At 41.6% G+C, this 18,717-nt stretch overlaps 1 protein-coding gene across 6 annotated transcripts in view; it reads right to left on the bottom strand.

Annotated features, from left to right (window-relative positions):
* The window catches only part of LOC122564952 (uncharacterized), a 163,203-nt gene that overhangs the window by 11,455 nt on the left and 133,031 nt on the right, over positions 1 to 18,717 (bottom strand). The window contains exons 30-34 of one of the 6 annotated variants that reach the window (XM_043720494.2): positions 18,195 to 18,268; positions 15,270 to 18,094; positions 12,133 to 12,468; positions 10,496 to 10,642; positions 8,577 to 8,702 (exon numbers count right to left, since the gene is read on the bottom strand). In XM_043720494.2, coding sequence (XP_043576429.2) covers positions 8,577 to 8,702; positions 10,496 to 10,642; positions 12,133 to 12,468; positions 15,270 to 18,094; positions 18,195 to 18,268 — 3,508 coding nt within the window. Of the gene's footprint in view, positions 1 to 8,576; positions 8,703 to 9,459; positions 9,563 to 10,004; positions 10,052 to 10,495; positions 10,643 to 12,132; positions 12,469 to 15,269; positions 18,095 to 18,194; positions 18,269 to 18,717 lie in introns of those variants that run through there. The other 5 variants (XM_087998257.1, XM_087998256.1, XM_087998258.1 and 2 more) reach the window with 5 other exon arrangements.

Raw genomic sequence — 18,717 nt, 5'->3', positions numbered from 1 at the left:
TCACTAATTGCCCAGAGAGAAGTTACTGGAGGTCTGAAATCATATGTAGATCAGACAAGGATGACAGATTTTCTGTCTAGTGGCGTTACCACTATGCCATAGTCTCCTTCTTTTAGATGCAAATAAGTGGCAATTTCTATGGTTTTGTGGACAAGAAGGAAAACTGAAGACAGAAGGAGAAGTTAAGTCAACGTAAGAGAATGATAAATGTGTCCCGTCAACCAATGTCACTAGCTGATGCCCCGAACTAGACTGACTGCATGCATCAAGTATTGTTTCTTTTGTGCATTTATTGATAAATTTAATAAATTCTGCGACACCCCATGTGAAGATATGTTGGTATCTGGAGTGCGTCTTCTAACTATTCAGGACTAGTAAACCAATTTAAAATTATCCATAATTTTAATTCACTAAAGTCTTACAACTAAGTTTAAAAGTGAAGCCCAAAATCTTACATCATCAATAACTAGGTAAAAGAGATATAGACCATGTGGCCCAAATAGTGTGTGGCTGTTTTGTGCTCGACATTAATGCAAAACAGTCAAAATCGTATTTATCTTTCCAAAGTCCTTCAGCTCCTTTTCCTTCATCACAGAAATAATAAGCTTTCTGTAATCTCCTCAAAAAGAGTCAGAAATACAATAAAAACATGCACCTCCTGCACTCACCCTGAATGCAATAAAAACTCACAAACAACATCATTTTTTTTGGTGGTTACCATGGAGTCCCCTGACATAGCTCAGCTCAGGCCTTGGCTGATTTAATGAACTAACATCAGGAGATCCAATAGAAACTTGCAACTGCACACTCCTTGGCAACAGAAGACTGTCATGACCTCCTTCGCCAGCCTGACTGGAGCCTTCAGCACAAGGACAGGCTTCAATCAACGTTAGAAAGATTCTCAGAGTTTCAATTACAACAGGTATTTGAACCGAACAAAATAGCCAGACCTATCAATCAGTTCCAAAACGGATTCATCCGTCAGATGGGACCCTCGTCCGAGGCCAATGGCGGCCTTCAATTTAATGCATCAAGGCTGTATTATGTGAAGCGCGTATCAGTCAGTCTGGACTGTGCAGTGTCTGCTGCCCGAAAACCCATTACTTTAATCCTGTGCATTTTGACCAGCAAGAAATAATGCAATAAATCTTACATTGGTCGAAAAATAATGAAATTCTGATTCAGTGACAAAGTAGTCCAAAAGCTATCAAAGTGAAATTGAAATGTCCGAAGATCATTTGACTGTGGAAGTTTACTACCAATAGTTAGAAATGACAGAGAAGGCTAAATTCAATTCCAGGTTTCTGAACAATGAAGGAGGGTGGGTAATGAAATAAGAGCCCATGGTGTAGGGGATAACAAATTAGCATGGATAAGAGATTGTTTAGCTCGCAGGAAGTATAGTATAGGAATAAAAGGGTCTTCTTCAGGTTGGCAATGTATAACCAGTGGAGCACCACAAAGAATAGCCCTTGGTCTTCAACTATTTATAATCTATTTTGGATGAAGGGACCAAATGTGAGACAGTTTTTTTTTCCATTCCACCAAAGTAAGTATGAACATAAGTTATCAAGACTCGATAAAGATGTGGATAAGTGGATATATATGGATTAAGTGAGTTGTCAAAAATTTGGCAGATAGAGTATGATGTGGTTAAAGTGAACTTACCAATGTTTGCAGGAAGAATAGAAAACCAGTATATTATTAGAGAATAGAGAGATTGCAAAACTCTTTGGACAGAGGAATCTGGGTGCCCAGGTACATGAATCACAAACAGTTAATATAAACATTCAGAAAGTGATTCAAAGGGAAATGGGGAGTCGTCAGTTCTTGTAAGGGGAATGGAATATAAAAAGTTGGGAAATTTTACTGCAGCTATACAGGGTAAAGGTGAGACCACATTTGGGTACTGTGTACAGTTTTGGTGTCCTTATTTGGAAAGGTTCAGATAAAGTTCACAGTACTCATCCTGGGATGAAGAGCTTGTCTTATGAAGAAAGATTGAACAGCCTATGGTCCACATCAATTGGAGCTTTGAAGAATGACAAGTGAACTTATTGAAACATGTCAAATCTTGAGGGGAATGGCAAGGATGGATTCTGGGAATCCGTTAACTGTTTACTCTGAATGTGTTAACCTAATGGTCAATTCTGTCTCCCAATCCCATGCCTTAAGCAAATTAAGTTATATTCCTCTCTGTTCTTCTATACACCATGTAGGCCTGGATGATTCTAACCCCTTAGCTTAGATTGAGCAGGTGGACTGTCTGTCTATCTGCCTGTCTCTCTCTCTGGAGGTATGCAAAGGTGACAAAGTCAGTCCCCTGAAACATTGTGCTTTCCTTGGTCCAGAAAAGTATCATCTTCCAACTGAAATTAGGAGTCGCCCGCTGGCGAAGGGACAATTACACTGGAAAGTCAGAGCTCAAAATAATATGCTAGCCTGTTACGAAGATGTGGCTGTACTGTACCTTTAAGAAAGTTAAAAGCTAGCAGAACTACCTGACAGCACCAAGTGTTCTGAACAAGATACAATGTAACCTTTTGGTCCAGCAGTTAGTGTAGCTGGTTGCCTGGAGACAAAGACAAATTCAAATTCAGCCAATCAGTTTAAATTATACCCCAAAATATCAACTTTCAATCAAGTTTGAATTTAATGTATTGACAATATTAAAAGCCAATGACACAATCTGATGTTTTTGGGTGTAAGACTGGGAAAAATTGAACAGTTGGGAGAGAACTGCCAAAAGATCAACAGATGTAGACTGCTAGTCAGAACTGTCTGACAGATACCTGTCTTGAGAAGGAACTTGCACAAAGAAGAACATCAACACTGACCTGGAGAGTAAACCTGCATAGAGAAGATTTGAAAGCTGGCTGGTTTTGAAATTTGAATTTTTCAGTAAATCTTAATTGGGGTTTTTTATTAGACTAGCATTATAGAAGGGAAAGTAAAAGATAGGCTAAAGGAAGGAGTTGTAAATAGTTGTTAGCTAATTATTCTTTGTTATATGTTAAGAAATAAAGTTGTTAATTTTTAAATAGTTCTTGGCCTCTCAAATTTTCACAGATTACTACATTGGATAAATCTTTTCTGTATTATGCTAGTTTAAATTAAGCAGGAGGGTTTACCCTGTGTTATAACAAGCCCAAATCAGCCAATACTTGATTGCCAAGCATTCATGACACCAGAGTGAGCTTGCAGTGCAATGGACTCAGAGATGTTCAAATACCAGCACCTGGGCATTGCTCTTTAGGCAGAGATTAGTGTAGGTTTTTTTTATTAGATATAGTGTTTGATAATGATTTTCTTGGTTTTAAATTTGCATGGAAACACCAAGATTTACTAATGACGTAGGTTGTCCCACTCCATATAGCAAGAAAAGGCTTATGCCTTTATCTTCAAGAAAAGGGGGAAGAAGGTACAGTGGGAAGAGTCAACCACTGTCACCAATCTAATTATCCATGGCGAGAGAATATCATTGGAACAGCCATGCTGGTAAATTGACAGCCTTCTTTCTAAATTATAAAGATGGCCATGGCAGAGAAAGTGTCCGGTGAATTATTCTTTAGAAAATTCTGCCTCAATATCACAATCGCATGAGAGATCTATAAAACACAGCAAAAAGTATCAAGAAATATTAGTAAATTTGGAAACAGTTCATTTTGCACTGTTTATATGCAGTGACTGTTACATAGAACATAGAACATAGAAGAATACAGCGCAGTACAGGCCCTTGGGCCCTCGATGTTGCGCCGATCCAAGCCCACCTAAACTACACTAACCCACTATCCTCCATATACCTATCCAATGCCCTCTTAAATGCCCATAAAGAGGGAGAGTCCACCACTGTTACTGGCAGGGCATTCCATGAACTAACGACTCGCTGAGTGAAGAACCTACCCCTAACATCAGTCCTATATCTACCCCCCCTTAATTTAAAGCTATGCCCCCTTGTAATACCCGACTCAATACGCGGGAAAAGGTTCATACTGTCGACCCTATCTAACCCCCTAATCATCTTGTACACCTCAATCAAGTCACCCCTAAACCTTCTTTTCTCTAGTGAAAACAGCCCCAAGTGCCTCAGTCTTTCCTCATACGATTTTCCTTCCATACCAGGCAACATCCTGGTAAACCTCCTCTGCACCCGTTCCAATGCCTCCACATCCTTCCTATAGTATGGCGACCAAAACTGCACACAATATTCCAGATGCGGCCGTACCAGAGTCTTATACAACTGCATCATGACCTCAGGACTCCGGAACTCAATTCCTCTACCAATAAAAGCCAGTACGCCATATGCCTTCCTCACCGCACTATTTACCTGGGTGGCAACTTTCAGAGATCTGTGTACATGGACACCAAGATCCCTCTGCTCATCCACACTACCAAGTATCCAACCATTAGCCCAGTACCCCATCTTTTTGTTATTCTTCCCAAAGTGAATCACCTCGCACTTAGCTACATTGAATTCCATCTGCCACCTTTCTGCCCAGCTCTGCAGCTTCTCTATATCCTGCTGTAACCTGCCACATGCTTCCTCACTGTCAACAACTCCTCCGACTTTCGTGTCATCCGCAAACTTGCTCACCCAACCTTCTAACCCCTCTTCCAGGTCATTTATAAAAATGACAAACAGCAATGGTCCCAAAACAGATCCTTGCGGAACACCGCTAGTGACGGCACTCCATGAAGAAACTTTGCCATCAACTACTACCCTCTGTCTTCTTCCATCCAGCCAATTCCTAATCCAAACCTCCAACTCACCCTCAATGCCATATCTCCGTATTTTCTGCAGTAGCCTACCATGGGGAACCTTATCGAACGCCTTACTAAAATCCATATATACCACATCTACCGCTTTCCCCTCATCAACCTCCTTCGTCACCTTTTCAAAGAATTCAATAAGGTTTGTGAGGCACGACTTGCCCTTCACAAAACCATGCTGACTATCCTTGATCACATTATTCCTATCTAGATGTGCATAAATCCTATCCCTTACAATTCTCTCTAAGACTTTGCCCACAACAGAAGTGAGACTCACCGGTCTATAGTTACTAGGGCTATCCCTACTCCCCTTTTTGAACAAGGGAACCACATTTGCTATCCTCCAGTCTTCTGGGACTACTCCTGTAGACAAAGAGGACATAAAAATCAAGGCCAATGGCTCTGCAATCTCCTCCCTTGCTTCCCAGAGAATCCTAGGATAAATGCCATCAGGCCCAGGGGACTTATCTATTTTCACCTTTTCCAGGATTTCCAACACCTCTTCTCTACATACCTCAAAGCCATCCATTCTACTTATTTGTGCCTCAGTATTCTCATCGACAACAATGCCCTGTTCCTGAGTGAATACTGAAGAAAAGTATTCATTCAGTGTCTCCCCAATCTCTTCCGCCTCCACACGCAACTTCCCCCTACTATCCTTGACTGGACCTATTCCTACCCTAGTCATTCTTTTATTCCTAACATACCTATAGAAAGCCTTAGGGTTTTCCCTAATCCTATCTACTAAGGACCTTTCATGTCCCCTCCTTGCTGCTTTTAGCTCTCTCTTCAGGTCCTTCCTGGCTACCCTATAACTCTCAATCGCCCCAATTGAACCTTCACGTCTCATCTTGAGATAGGCCGCCCTCTTCCATTTAACAAGGGATTCCAATTCCTTATTAAACCACGGCTCCCTCGCACGACCCTTTCCTACCTGCCTGACAGGTACATAATTATCAAGGACACTCAATAGTTGCCCCTTGAACAAGTTCCACATATCATTTACACTCTTGCCTTGGAGTCTACTTTTCCAAGCCACACATCCTAAGTCATGCCTCACCGCATCATAATTTCCCTTACCCCAGCTATAATTCTTGCCCTGTAGTACACACTTATCCCTCTCCATCACGAGTGTAAAAATCACCGAATTATGGTCACTATCCCCAAAGTGCTCACCTACCTCTAATTCTAACACCTGGCCTGGTTCGTTACCCAGAACCAAATCCAGTATGGCCTCACCTCTTGTTGGCCTGTCTACATATTGTGTCAGGAAACTCTCCTGCACACATTGAACAAACACTGACCCATCTAACGAACTTGAGCTATAGCTTTCCCAATCAATATCAGGAAAGTTAAAGTCCCCCATAACAACCACCCTATTACTGTCACTCATCTCCTGAATCACCTTCCCAATCCTTTCTTCAATGATTCTAGGACTATTAGGAGGCCTGTAAAAGACTCCTAACAGGGTGACCTCACCTTTCCTATTCCTAACCTCAGCCCAAACTACCTCAGATGGCAAGTCCTCATCCATCGTCCTTTCCACCGCTGTAATACTATCTTTGACAAGCAATGCCACACCTCCCCCTCTTTTACCCCCACCTCTAAACCTACTAAAACATTTAAATCCCGGAACCTGCAACAGCCAATCCTGTCCCTGTTCTAGCCATGTCTCCGTAATAGCCACAACATCGAAGTCCCAGGTACCAACCAACGCTGCAAGTTCACCTACCTTATTTCGTATACTTCTTGCATTGAAGTATACACACTTCAAACCACTTCCCTGTTTACAGGCACCCTCCTTGGAAATTGATGCCATGTTCCTCACCTCCCTACACTCCAGGCCCTGCACCCTGAAGCTACAATCTGGGTTCCCATGCCCCTGCCGAGTTAGTTTAAACCCCCCCCAAGAGCACTAGCAAACCTCCCCCCAAGGATACTGGTTCCCCTCAGGTTCAGGTGTAGACCATCCTGTTTATAGAGGTCCCACCGTCCCCAGAAAGAACCCCAGTTATCCAAAAACTGGAACCCCTCCCTCCTGCACCATCCCTGAAGCCACGCATTTAATTGTTCTCTCTCCCTATTCCTCGAATCTCTATCACGTGGCACGGGTAACAAACCAGAGACAACAACTCTGTTTGTTCTAACTCCAAGCTTCCAACCTAGCTCCCTGAAAGCCTGTCTAACATCCTCTGCACTCCTCCTACCTATGTCGTTGGTGCCAATGTGGACCACGACTTCGGGTTGCTCCCCCTCCCCCTCCAGGACCCGGAAAACACGATCAGAGACATCACGTACCCTTGCACCTGGGAGGCAACATACCAAACGTGAGTCTCTCTCGTTCCCACAAAACCGCCTATCTGTGCCACGAACTATCGAGTCCCCAATTACTACTGCTCTGCTCTTCTTCACCCTTCTCTTCTGAGTAACGGGGACAGGCTCCGTGCCAGAGACCTGAGCCCCGTTACTTACCCCTGGTAAGTCATCCCCCCCACAAGTATCCAAAACGGTATACTTGTTCTTGAGGGGAATGGCCGCAGGAGGTCCCTGCACTGGCTGCTTCCTCCCAGTCCCCCTCACTGTAACCCATCTATCTGCCATCTTTGGAGTTACTACTTCCCTATAACTCTGATCTATGACCCCCTCTGCCTCCCGAATGATCCGAAGTTCATCCAACTCCAGCTCCAGTTCCCTAACACGGTCTTGGAGGAGCTGGAGATGGGTGCACTTCCTGCAAGTGTAATCGGCAGGGACGTCGATGGCATCCCTCACCTCATACATGTTGCAGGAGGAACATTGCACTGCCTTCACTGCCATCCCTCTAAAGCTAACTGTTTAAACAAAAACTGTATCTAAATAATACAAGCAAAATTCAGCACTTACCTGCTTGCCACAACAGATGTTATTATTAGGTTAGAGGAGGAGGGCGGGTGGGAGGCACTACCCGTGTAGTGCCTCGGGTTCCTCTCCTTCACGCTTTTAAAGGGGGGAAAAAAACTAACCCAGCTAAGCTTACACTAACTGCTTCCGGGTCTCGGCTGCCCCTCTGCTTGCCGTCACTTCCTCTGCTGCTCCCGCTCTTTCTGTGAAGGAGAGAGAAAACAAAACACCGATGCCCGCTACAGGTAAGTAATTTTGAAAAAAACTCTTACCTTAGCTGTAGTCTCCCGGGTTCACCTCAACTCGGCCGCTGCTCCCACTCAAATGACCGTTGGTGGTGAAACAGTGAGTATTTATATGTTCTCAGACTCTGCTGCCTTGTTCATCAATGAAATAGAGATCAGTACCCCAACCAGAATATATTTATGTTTTCTTTAGTTGCTCATGGGATGTGGGTGTCAACTGGCTGGGCCAGCATTTATTAGCCACTCCTAATTGCCCAGAAGGGCCAATCACATTGTTGTAGGTCTGGAGTCAAACTGGGTAAGGATGGTAGATTTCTTTCCCTAAAGGATATTAGTCAACCAGAGAGCTTTTTACGACAGATTTGTTTTATTGAATTCAAATTTCACCAACTGCCATAGTGGAAATTGAACCATTGTCCCCAGAATATTAACCCGTGTTATGGATTACTAACTCATTGACATTACCATTACACCACTGCCTCCCCAAGTTATAACAAAATTGACTTTCTGCATCGCCTCTATCACTCCCACCAGAATACACTACCCTTTAAGAATCCTAGATAAAAGTGACGTATGATGACCAAGTGCAGTTTGGTGGACAGGCTGGTCATTTCTCCAACGTCCTTTCACTCACTCCAACCATGACTTGATGAAGACAACTGACATTCACCACATGCTTACCAGGATAATGTCAACCCGGTCCCTTTTGCTCTTGCAATACTTTGTCAGTTGCTGGAGCTTTTCTCTCATTTCCAGGTCATTTCTATCCAGATTTAGTAACTTGGCAACTTGGCGTTGGATGAATGACTTCAAAGAAAATTTTAAAAAGATTATTTTGTGGTCACAACCTTTAAATCATCCTAAGGAAACATTCTGACAAAGTTTCTTTTAAACAGAGGGGCACCTTGAAATAGTTTGCTGTACTGTTCAAACAATTATCTGGTATCTTAACGACATGATTGTTCAGTGATATACTGCACAGACATTTGGAATATTTAAATGGGCTCTATCAATATTGGACACCCTGAGGACAAATAAGCACTCAACCCCTCAAGGATTTATGTCAGTATTTGTCAGGTGACCTTCTTGTCAGGTCAACTCATTACATAGGAACATTGGAGCAGGAGTAGGCCATTCAGCCCCTTGAGCCTGATCCACCATTCAATAAGATCTTGGCTGGTGTGTGGCCTAACTACATATTTCTGCACTGGGCCAATATCCCTTGATATCTTAGCTCAAAAAAATCATCTCAGATTTAAATTTATCAATTGAATTAACATTGTCATTTGAGGAAGAGAATTCCAAACATCTTTGTGGGTAGAAGCGGTTTTTAATATCACTCCTGAATGGCCCGGCCCTAATTCTTAGACTATGTCCCCTGGTTCTGGAATCTTCTCCAAATGAAAATTGTTTATCTTTATTTATCCTGTCCTTTCCTGTTAATATCCTGAACACTTTGACTAGATCATCCCTTAACTTTCTAAATTCTAGGGAATAAAGGCCTAACTTGTCTAATCATTCCTCATTACTTAACTTCTGAATTCCAGGTATTATCCTTGTAAACCTCTGACGTCCCTCTGTCATCCCGTTTCCCTGTCCCCGTATCCGTCGAAGCAAACACTCAGAGACACAGTATGGCTTTACCTTCTTCATCTTTATTCTGGGCCCTAGAGAGAGAGAGAGCCATTGCCCATATGCCCAGGGACATGAGTTCTCGGTCTTCTCTCAAACAGCAGATTCTTAAGGAATTTTATGGTCACTTACAGGGAGCAGCATCCAAATAAGGCAACATCTATATTGATTGGGTGAACGTTACAATCAGCGAGCATCAACTGTAAAGATTAAGTCATCTGGCATTTCACAATGGATGTTCCTCAACTCATTAACTGGCATTATACAATGGATGTTCTTTACCTCGTTAAACCACTGCCTTTGGCTCCAGCACCTCATTGTTTACTGCAAGTTCTTATCTGGTCAAAGTCATGCTCGCTGAGCCTTTGTCACGCAACCCAAAACTTAACTCTTTCTCCACCTGCTCATACCTTATACACTTTCTCACCTCCAGAGCCAAAACATATTCCAAAGGATTATAACATACCTGCCAACATCCCACTCTGGGAAATCAAGAACAAAGTTCACAATAGATAGCGACGTTTCTGTCAGTTCATGAAAAAGATAGAAAAATAAGATGAGATGGGGAAGGCTGGAAGGAAGGAGAGAGAAGGAAGGATGAAAATGAATGGAAAGAAGGATGGTAGAGGACAGTAAGAGTGTGATAAAGAGAAGGACAGAAAAAAGAAAAGAGAGAGATGGTGAGAACAACAGAAGGCTATAAGGAAGGAATGAGAGGGGGGAAAGAAGGGCAGAAAAAAGGAAGAACTCAAGTAAGAATAGATAGATGAAAGGATGGAGAGTGGGAGAGAAGAGGATGAAGAAAGGACAGGAGGAAGAGTGGAACAAATAATGGAAGGAAAGAGATGGAGAAATTTGGGTTGATATAATCTTACATAATCTCAGGATATCAAAGTCATTTTTTAGACCAAAGCAGTATTTGTCACTGAGTAAAATGTTCAAGTTCAGAAGGAAATCTGTTGTTGTACCTTCATTTGCCTTTGCTGCTGTGTATATGGTACACAGCCAGATAAGAGTCCAGCCCAGGACTTGTGTGTCAGCCATGAGTATGATTTGGACATTGGCTCCTTCATTAAGAGGTTTTGAAAAAGATCAGAAGTCAAATCAAAAATGACCTGGGTAAATAAGAGAACAGAATAAAGTCTGATATAGAATATAGAATGATACAGCGCAGAACAGGCCTTCAGCCCTTGATGTTGCGTCGACCTGTGAACTCACCTAAGCTCACCCCTACACTACCCCATCATCATCCATGTGCTTATCCAAGGATTGTTTAAATCTCCCTAATGTGGCTGAGTTAACTACATTGGCAGGTAGGGCATTCCACACCCTTACCGCTCTCTGCGTAAAAACCTGCCTCTGACATCTGTCTTAAATCTAGTTGACAAAAGTGCTGAAAAATGATGCATGTTTCTGATTTTTGCACCATTTGGGCATTCTAGAAGAAACTAAGCTGGGGAAAGAGTTAAACCGTCACAGTTTCATGTCTGCTGAGACTATGTCTTCCCTGTTTGGTGTCACGTATAAAAAAAATCACTTTTCACTGAGGCTGGGATTCTCGTTTAGCAGAACACAAGGAGTAAAAGGAGCTGCAGCTGGCTCAGATTCTGAGACACTTTCATCTAATAGTCATCCACCTTAGTGACCGAGCATCTCTTGTGAGAAGCCTTTTTTTCTGCTTTCATCCTGTTCCTAATCATGGCAATCGTCTAAAAAAGAATGTCCCAAACCACTTAATTTTTAGTTAAGCTTTCGAAACACATAACAGTTACTTTTTTGTTTATTCATTCATGGGATGTGGGCACCAATGGCTGGGCCAGCATTTATTGTCCATCCCTATTTACCCAGACTGTGGGTCTGGAGTCACATGTAGGCCAAACCAGATAAGGACAACAGTTTCGGTCCCTAAAAGACATTTTTGAACTAGATGTTTATTTCCTGACAATCAAAAATGACTTCATGGTCATCATTTGACTTTAATTCCCTTTCTGTTTTTCTCTCCACAGATGCCATGATATCTGTTGAGTATTTTAGCACTTCCTGTTTTCATTTCAGATTTCCAGCGTCTGCAGCGATCTACTTTTGTATAATTGGAGCGTTTTGCTCCATGTGGCAGAACTACGGAGAATGTAGAATACAGAAATAGACAATTTGCCTAAGTAGTCAAGCTTCCTTTTATGTACCACATTAGCTTCTTCTTCCCACCTGTCTTCAGTTAACCCTATTCAGATATCCTCCTATTATTTTTTTCCCTTATGTTTATTTCTCTTCCCCATAAATGCATTTCCATTACATACTGGCATTGCCCACTGAAGGCTACATATCCTTAGTTAAATAACAAAACAGAAAACGCTGGAAACTCCTAGCAACATCTGTGGAGAGAGAAACAGAGTTAATGAGGCAAGACTAAAGCCATTCATCAGAAAATCTCAAACCTAAAATGTTATTATGGCTGGTCACAGACTTTAAATGTGAACTTTGCTTCTCTCTCCACAGATTTCCAGCAAGTACAACACTTTGTATTTTATACTTTAGCTTAACTTGACTGTGAGATGCTTTCATATCCCCAAATATTGAGAATGCAACTTAAAGACTTGATGTCCACCTGCTTGTGCACTCCCTTGCTTTCTGCATCACCATCCTTCTCATCAGTCTGCTCTCGATTCTCAGACACATTAATCATGTTGTCTTGAACACGGCAACATTGGTTCCACAGGACATTGATGGCTTTATCAACCCACTGCTGAACATCCATGAGGTTATAAGGTACAGCAAAAATAGCTTCCTTTGGCTTCCTACGAATTCCCGAGCACCACCTGTCCAATGCAAACCTTTGTCCTGGAGTTTTACTGTCTGGGAAAGGCTGGAATCCTTTGCATTTTTCACAGCTGACATCCTGGCTGCCTTCAAAAATATCCGTGTTAAAAGTCTCATCGAGTGACTTGCAAGAGAAAGACAACACAATAGACAGCAAACCTGAATTAAATTAGGGTATAGTGTACATAGCATGTTTATATTACATTCAACACTTCAGAATGTCCTGAAGAGCTTTGTTCTAAATTGTGTGTTTTTACAAGAGTAGTTATAGATGTAATGTAGGAGATGCAGCAGTCAGTTTGAGCACAGCAAGCTCCCAAAAAAAAGAATGCAATAATGAGCTCTGTTTTCATGAAGCGGCTTAGGAACAAATATCAGGCAAAACATCAGGAATAACCTAGTTCTTCTCAAAATAGTTTTCCAGAAGATCACCTGAGAGCTAAAGAGAACCTTTTGTTTAATTTAGTATTCTGACTGAAAGGCAGTAGCTGTAACGGTACTGCATCAGGCATGTCAACCTTGATTACAAGGTCACATTTCTGGAATGGAATTCAAATCCATGATCTTTCGACTTAAGAGGTGAGAATACTCCACAGTTGGCACCAAGTTTTGGGGTGGGGTGGGGAGGAAGGTTAGATAGATGTGCAAACTCATCCTTAAAGTGACTGGAATGACACAATGCATCAATGTCAAGTGCTTTATGATCTTCATTACAGGTCCCATGGAGTACAGAAAATACTAAGCCAAATCTGCAGGTGGCACTAAAATAGGTGGGAAAGTAAGTTGCAATAAAGAAATAAGAATTTTACAAATGGATATGAATAGGTCAGGAGAATGGGGCAAAATCTGGCAGATGAAGTTTCACATGGATAATTGTGAGATTGTCCATTTTGATTGGAGCAAAAGAAATACAACTTATTATCTAAATAGAAAGTTCAGAGTGCTTCAGTACAGAGGGATCTGGGTATTGTTGTGCATGAATCACAGAAAGCTAGTATGCAGGTACAGCAGATAAGAAGGAAAAAAGGAATTTTGGCTTTTATTGCTACAGGAATATAATATTGAAGTAGGGAAGTGTTCCTGTAACTCTTCAAGGAATTAGTGGGACCCCACCTGGAATATTAGTGCAGTTTTAGTTCCCTTACTTGAGGATCGATGTCAGTACATTGGAGGCAGTTTGGAGGAGGTTTAATAGATAGATTCCAGAGATGAGGGATTTGTCTTATGAAAAGAAATTGAGCAGTTCAAGCCTGTACTCTCTAGAGTTTAGAACAATGTGAGGGATCCAATTGAGGTAGGTCAGCTATTCAAGGGGATTGACAAAGTAGACATAGAATGGGTGTTTCTATAAAAGAATGAGAAGTCACGATTTTATGAGAAGTGGTGGAGGATTTAAAACAGAGATGAGGTGAAATTACTTCTCCCAAAGGTTTGTGATTCTGTGGAATTGGAGAATGGGCAGAAAAATGGAGATGAGGCTGAGATGAGATCAGCCATGATTGCAGTGAATTGCGGAACAGGTTTGAGGGGCTGAATTGCCTACTTCTGTTTCTCATTTTTATGTCTGTATGATCTTAAGAAATGTGACTCCTCGGAACATAGAAACTCAGGGCAGGAATGGTCACTCTGTCCTTGAGCCTGTTCTGCCATCCAATATGATCATGGCTGGTCCTCTTTCTCAACGTCATATTCCTGCTTTCATCTGCACCACTTGACACCTTTAAAATGTAAAAAGTATTTCTCTTCCTTGAATATATTCAGTGACTTGGCTTCCACAGATTTTTGTACTTTTTGGAATATAGAAGAATGCAAATGACCTTATTGGAAAAAATAGTCTTGGCAGTGGGGCGGGGGAGGTCTTGCCAGGAAATGTCATTTCCTCTTATGAGACAGCCTATGACCAGAGGGCATAATCTCTGAATCTGGGGTCGCGCATTTATACAGAGATGAGGAAGACTTCCTTCTCTCAGATGGTAGTGAATTTGTGGAATCTTTTTAGCACCGAGAGCTGTTGAGGTTGGATCATTAAGGATATTCATGGCTGAGATAGACAGAATTTTAACCAGCAAGGGAATCAAGGGTTATACGGAAAAGGCAGCCAAGTGGAATTGAGGATTATCTGATCAGCTATGATTTAATTGAACGGTGGAATAGACTTGATGGGCTGAATGGCCTACTTCTGCTCCTATACCTTATGGACTCCATTCCATACATTCACTACCCTTTCAGTGAAGAAATATTTCCTCATCTCTAACCAAAATATAGACACAGAAATAAGGTATGAGGCATTTTTCCCACAGAGTTAAAGAAAGTATCATAGGCTGAATAGCCAGGCACATTTCGATATTGCCTTTCGTATCAAGATGTTTCAAATTACTTTGCAGAATGAATGAATCTTTGAAATGCAATAATGACTGTTATAAAGCCAAATGAAGAAATTATTCTAAATCAGAAACATTTCAAAAACAATTTGATTCAGGGAGGAATTTTGGCCAAGACATGAAGAAGATCTTCGGTTCTTTCCAGTCACTCCACTTTAATGTCTATCTCAATCACTGGAATGGGTGAAAAATACCTCACTTGATCAGTAGTATTCCTGTATACTCAGGAAAATTGCATGGGCATTACAGTCTAGTAGAACACCAGTTTACAGATGATGTCTTTCTCTTTAAGAGATGCATCTATTTTGTTGCCCCCTTCTCCAAATCTTTTCACATAGCCTTGCAATTCTTCAACTTATAAATACATATCCAAGTCCCTTTTGAAGGTTACAATTGAATCTGCTTCTGCCACACCACCAGGCAGTGCATTCCAGACCGTAGCAACTAGTTGCTTAAAACATAATACCTAAATTCCATTGTAGTTTTTCTACTAATTAGGTTGAAATGCTTTCTCTTAGCTATGTATAACAGTGTATTTACTTACAGCCCAATTCACCGTAGCCTGAGGACACAGGATATTGTTTGCGTCTAATTTTCCCCTGTGTTTGCTCTTGATTTGGGTATATTCCTTTGCTGCATCATCCACCAATTTTTCTATCAAATTTTCAGTCACATTTTCAATGCTTTCTTCATGACAGCCTTCCTTTGCAATTCTAATTGGATCTTTCAGTTGTATACAGTTTGTTTTTGAAAGGTTAGGAACACTTATAATGTATTTGTCATGATCTCTTTGTCCTTTAAGTGGACTGCTGCTTTGCTGAGCAAATTTAAGACAGTCTTGAGTGTTTTGATGTCCATCAAGCTTCGTTCCTTTCATCTCTTTGCTGCTCTGATTTTGCTGCCCTGAGATCCCAGTCACTTTATCCAAAGTTTCTTCCCCCAGATATTCCGTGAGATGTTCTGTAACTTCATTCACTAACTGTTCACTGCCCTTACCCCGAGGATGTTGTAATATCTGTGGGTGGTCTAAATCTCCTACATTGACATGGAAGTCCAAATGCAATTCTCGTTCCACTTCTGCATCCAGCAAATCTTGACAGTCAACAAATGATTCCACGGATTTCGCACACTCCAGAATGATCTGCTCTAGTGCGGGCTTGTCCAAACTGCCTGGATCTATATCTCCCTGGCCAAGATGGCAGGAAATTGGCTTTTTGACCTTCAGCTGGGAAGTATTTTGCTTCTCATTTCCCTTCTCTTCAGATATTTCTTCAAAGCCATGAGCTTCTTTCAATTGGTTGTCCAGTTTTTGGTAGTTTTGGTCATATACTGCATCACAGTCTTTGTCACTTGTGACAACTGTGTCAAATTCATAATCAGCCCATGGATTGCCAGGAGCGTTAAAACCATCAAAATTATTCATATATTCAAAACACATCCCTCCCCTGAAGACTTCATCACGGTCTCCTTCCACACCAGCACAGCAGCCCTGGTCAAATGATCTTTCACACCGTAAAGTATCAGACTCTCCGTGGCTAACTTGTATCTGGTCTTCAACAGGATTGTCCTTTATAGGGTCTGCCACTTGTTGGTCCGTTTGAAGTATGTGAATTCTTAATGATTCAGAAAAAATGTTTTCCTCATCCAACTGTGTGCCAGTTTCTTCTCCACTTATTTTTAATGGGTGCTTGAGTTTGTCATTCATAGCATCAACCTTTTCTTCTTCTAGTGCTTCAATAGGAGGAGGAAGAAGAGTAGTGAAATCATCAGCGTTCATCACACTGTCTTTTTCACTTAAAGGTGGTAACTCTTCATTTAATGAAGAGTTACCGACAGATGGTGGTTGTAGACCTTCAGTTCTATCAAAGCTATTTTCTCTAATTGAGGATGGAAGCTTATTGCTCACAAGGAAAATATTTTCTTCAGGTGATGGAGGAACATTTTTGGTTTCAACAGCAATATCAATTTCATCTGGAATTAGAAAAGTTTCACTTTCACATAACATTAATTCATAAATTGGAGAGCTTAACTCTCTTGTATTGAAGATGCTGTCTTCCTCAATTGAAGATAGCAGCTCCTCGTTGATAGGTGAGATTTCTTCCACAGGAGATGACTGTTCCCCCTGAGCTAATAAGCTAATTCCTTTGAGTGAAACTAGATCTTCTTCCTTTAAAACTGGAGGTAACATCTCTGATTTTTGCTTTGCATTCAAAGGGAGCAACGCATCACTTTTGGATGCAATGTCGTCAGACCCAGGTGACCCCCCCACTCTATGCAGGGCCATTTCTTCAACTGTTTCACTTCTTAATGGATTTGCTTGTTCCAATGAAGATAGCATATTACCATTTGTGCACAAAGTACCATTTGCAGGTGAATGCATCACCTCATTGGATAATGGGCCCAAGACTTGGCCTTTTGAGTTTTCTTCAGTGTTAGCAAAGCCATTCAGGAACGGCAGTGGGAGCACTGGTGAAATTATCTCTGCAGTCCAGCAGCCAATGGCAGGAGCCATTTGAGAAGATGCTAAAGCTGCACTCTTGTTCAGGTCAAGTCTGCTTCTCAGGGAAGGTGGAGTTGCAGTTGGTTCCCAAAAATTATCTTCCTTTTGAAGGAACAGTCCAGCAGCTGTCCCTTCCTCAAAATCTACCTCTATTTCAGGTTTAACCATTTCACTCTGTGCCATTGGGACCTGCGATGAGGTCTGGACGCTCGCAGGAGCCCCAGAGGCAAAGACCTTTCTAGAATGATTAGGCAATGCAAACCAATGTTTGGTGCCTTCTGAATTTTTGACAACACAATCTGGTTGCATATTCTCATGTTCCAGTCTTTCTTCAGCTTCCAGGCTGATGGTGTTACTCAATAAGTTGGGGGCGGAGGCTTGCGATAAATTATCTGCTGCTTGGGGAGCAATATCAATCCAGGCATCATGAAGTTGCAACTGGGGATTCCTTCCAAACAATGATCCTGCCGGTTTTGATGACAATATCATCTCATTTCCGTCTGTCTCAAGTAGGATAGAAGACTTTTCAGTCAAAGTGTTGTCAGTGTCTTTAGTCCTCTTGCAAGCTGAATTGTCCGACTTGCTATAACTCAGGATTTCTTCCTTGCAGTTGTCAGATGAGTCTGAAGACTCAATAACTATGTCTGAACTTCGTGATGATTCTGCAGACCCACAATGAGTTAGCATTTCTAATTGGCTTTCCACACACAGATTCCCATCATCTGCCACAGAGGAAGGTAGAAGCTGGGAGACAGGGTATTGAGATGGTTGGTCACTAATCTGAGACTTACTCAGTGGACAACTTGCATGCACAGATCCTATTATCTCTTGCTGCTTTGATATCTCTTCCACACCATTATACTTTTCACCTGAAATGCAATAAGAGTAAGGTAAGAGCATGTTCAACACTGTTTGACGGCAAATCTTACAAATATGAATTATTTTATCAATCATTGTATGTCTCCCTACCTCGCTTTGAAGGTAGGTTTTGTGATTGAAGGATCTCAGCACTTGGTTTTGCTGGATATTTCAGAATGGTAGACCTCAGCAAAAAAAAAAGAGATTTTCTGTTAACAACTGCTCTCACACATTGTAAAAAATAATTCACATGAGATTTTACCAGCAGTTAAACAGCTGGTCATTTTGCTCAAGATAATAACCTTGACAAAATTGAAATGAGAAGGTTAGGAAAGAGGAAGGATCCAGATTCACTACAGGCAGAGAGGATGAGAAATTAAAAGGGAACCAATTTGGCACACATTCAGAGAGCAGTGTTGGTCACTAGCTCAAATTGTGGTTCCGTTTCTTGCTTTGTTTTTCTCATTTATCTAATTTCTTCTTTGTTTTCATCTCATTGAAATGAGTAGCACTTGGGGAGGGTTTGACAAGGTAAATTGCTAGCCGTGGTTGGAGAGATGGTTGGAGAATTAACTGAGAAGAGGAGGAAGTTCCTTTTAGGAATTCTCACTCCCAGTGCTGTGCTCAATTGTTC

Source organism: Chiloscyllium plagiosum, unplaced genomic scaffold (genome assembly GCF_037043375.1).
Source record: "Chiloscyllium plagiosum isolate Xiang-an unplaced genomic scaffold, Cpla_swu_hap1 HiC_scaffold_21, whole genome shotgun sequence".
In the NCBI taxonomy this organism is placed as follows: domain Eukaryota; kingdom Metazoa; phylum Chordata; class Chondrichthyes; order Orectolobiformes; family Hemiscylliidae; genus Chiloscyllium; species Chiloscyllium plagiosum.
Note: the sequence above shows the minus strand (reverse complement) of the source record. Positions and strands in the feature narration are given on the sequence as shown.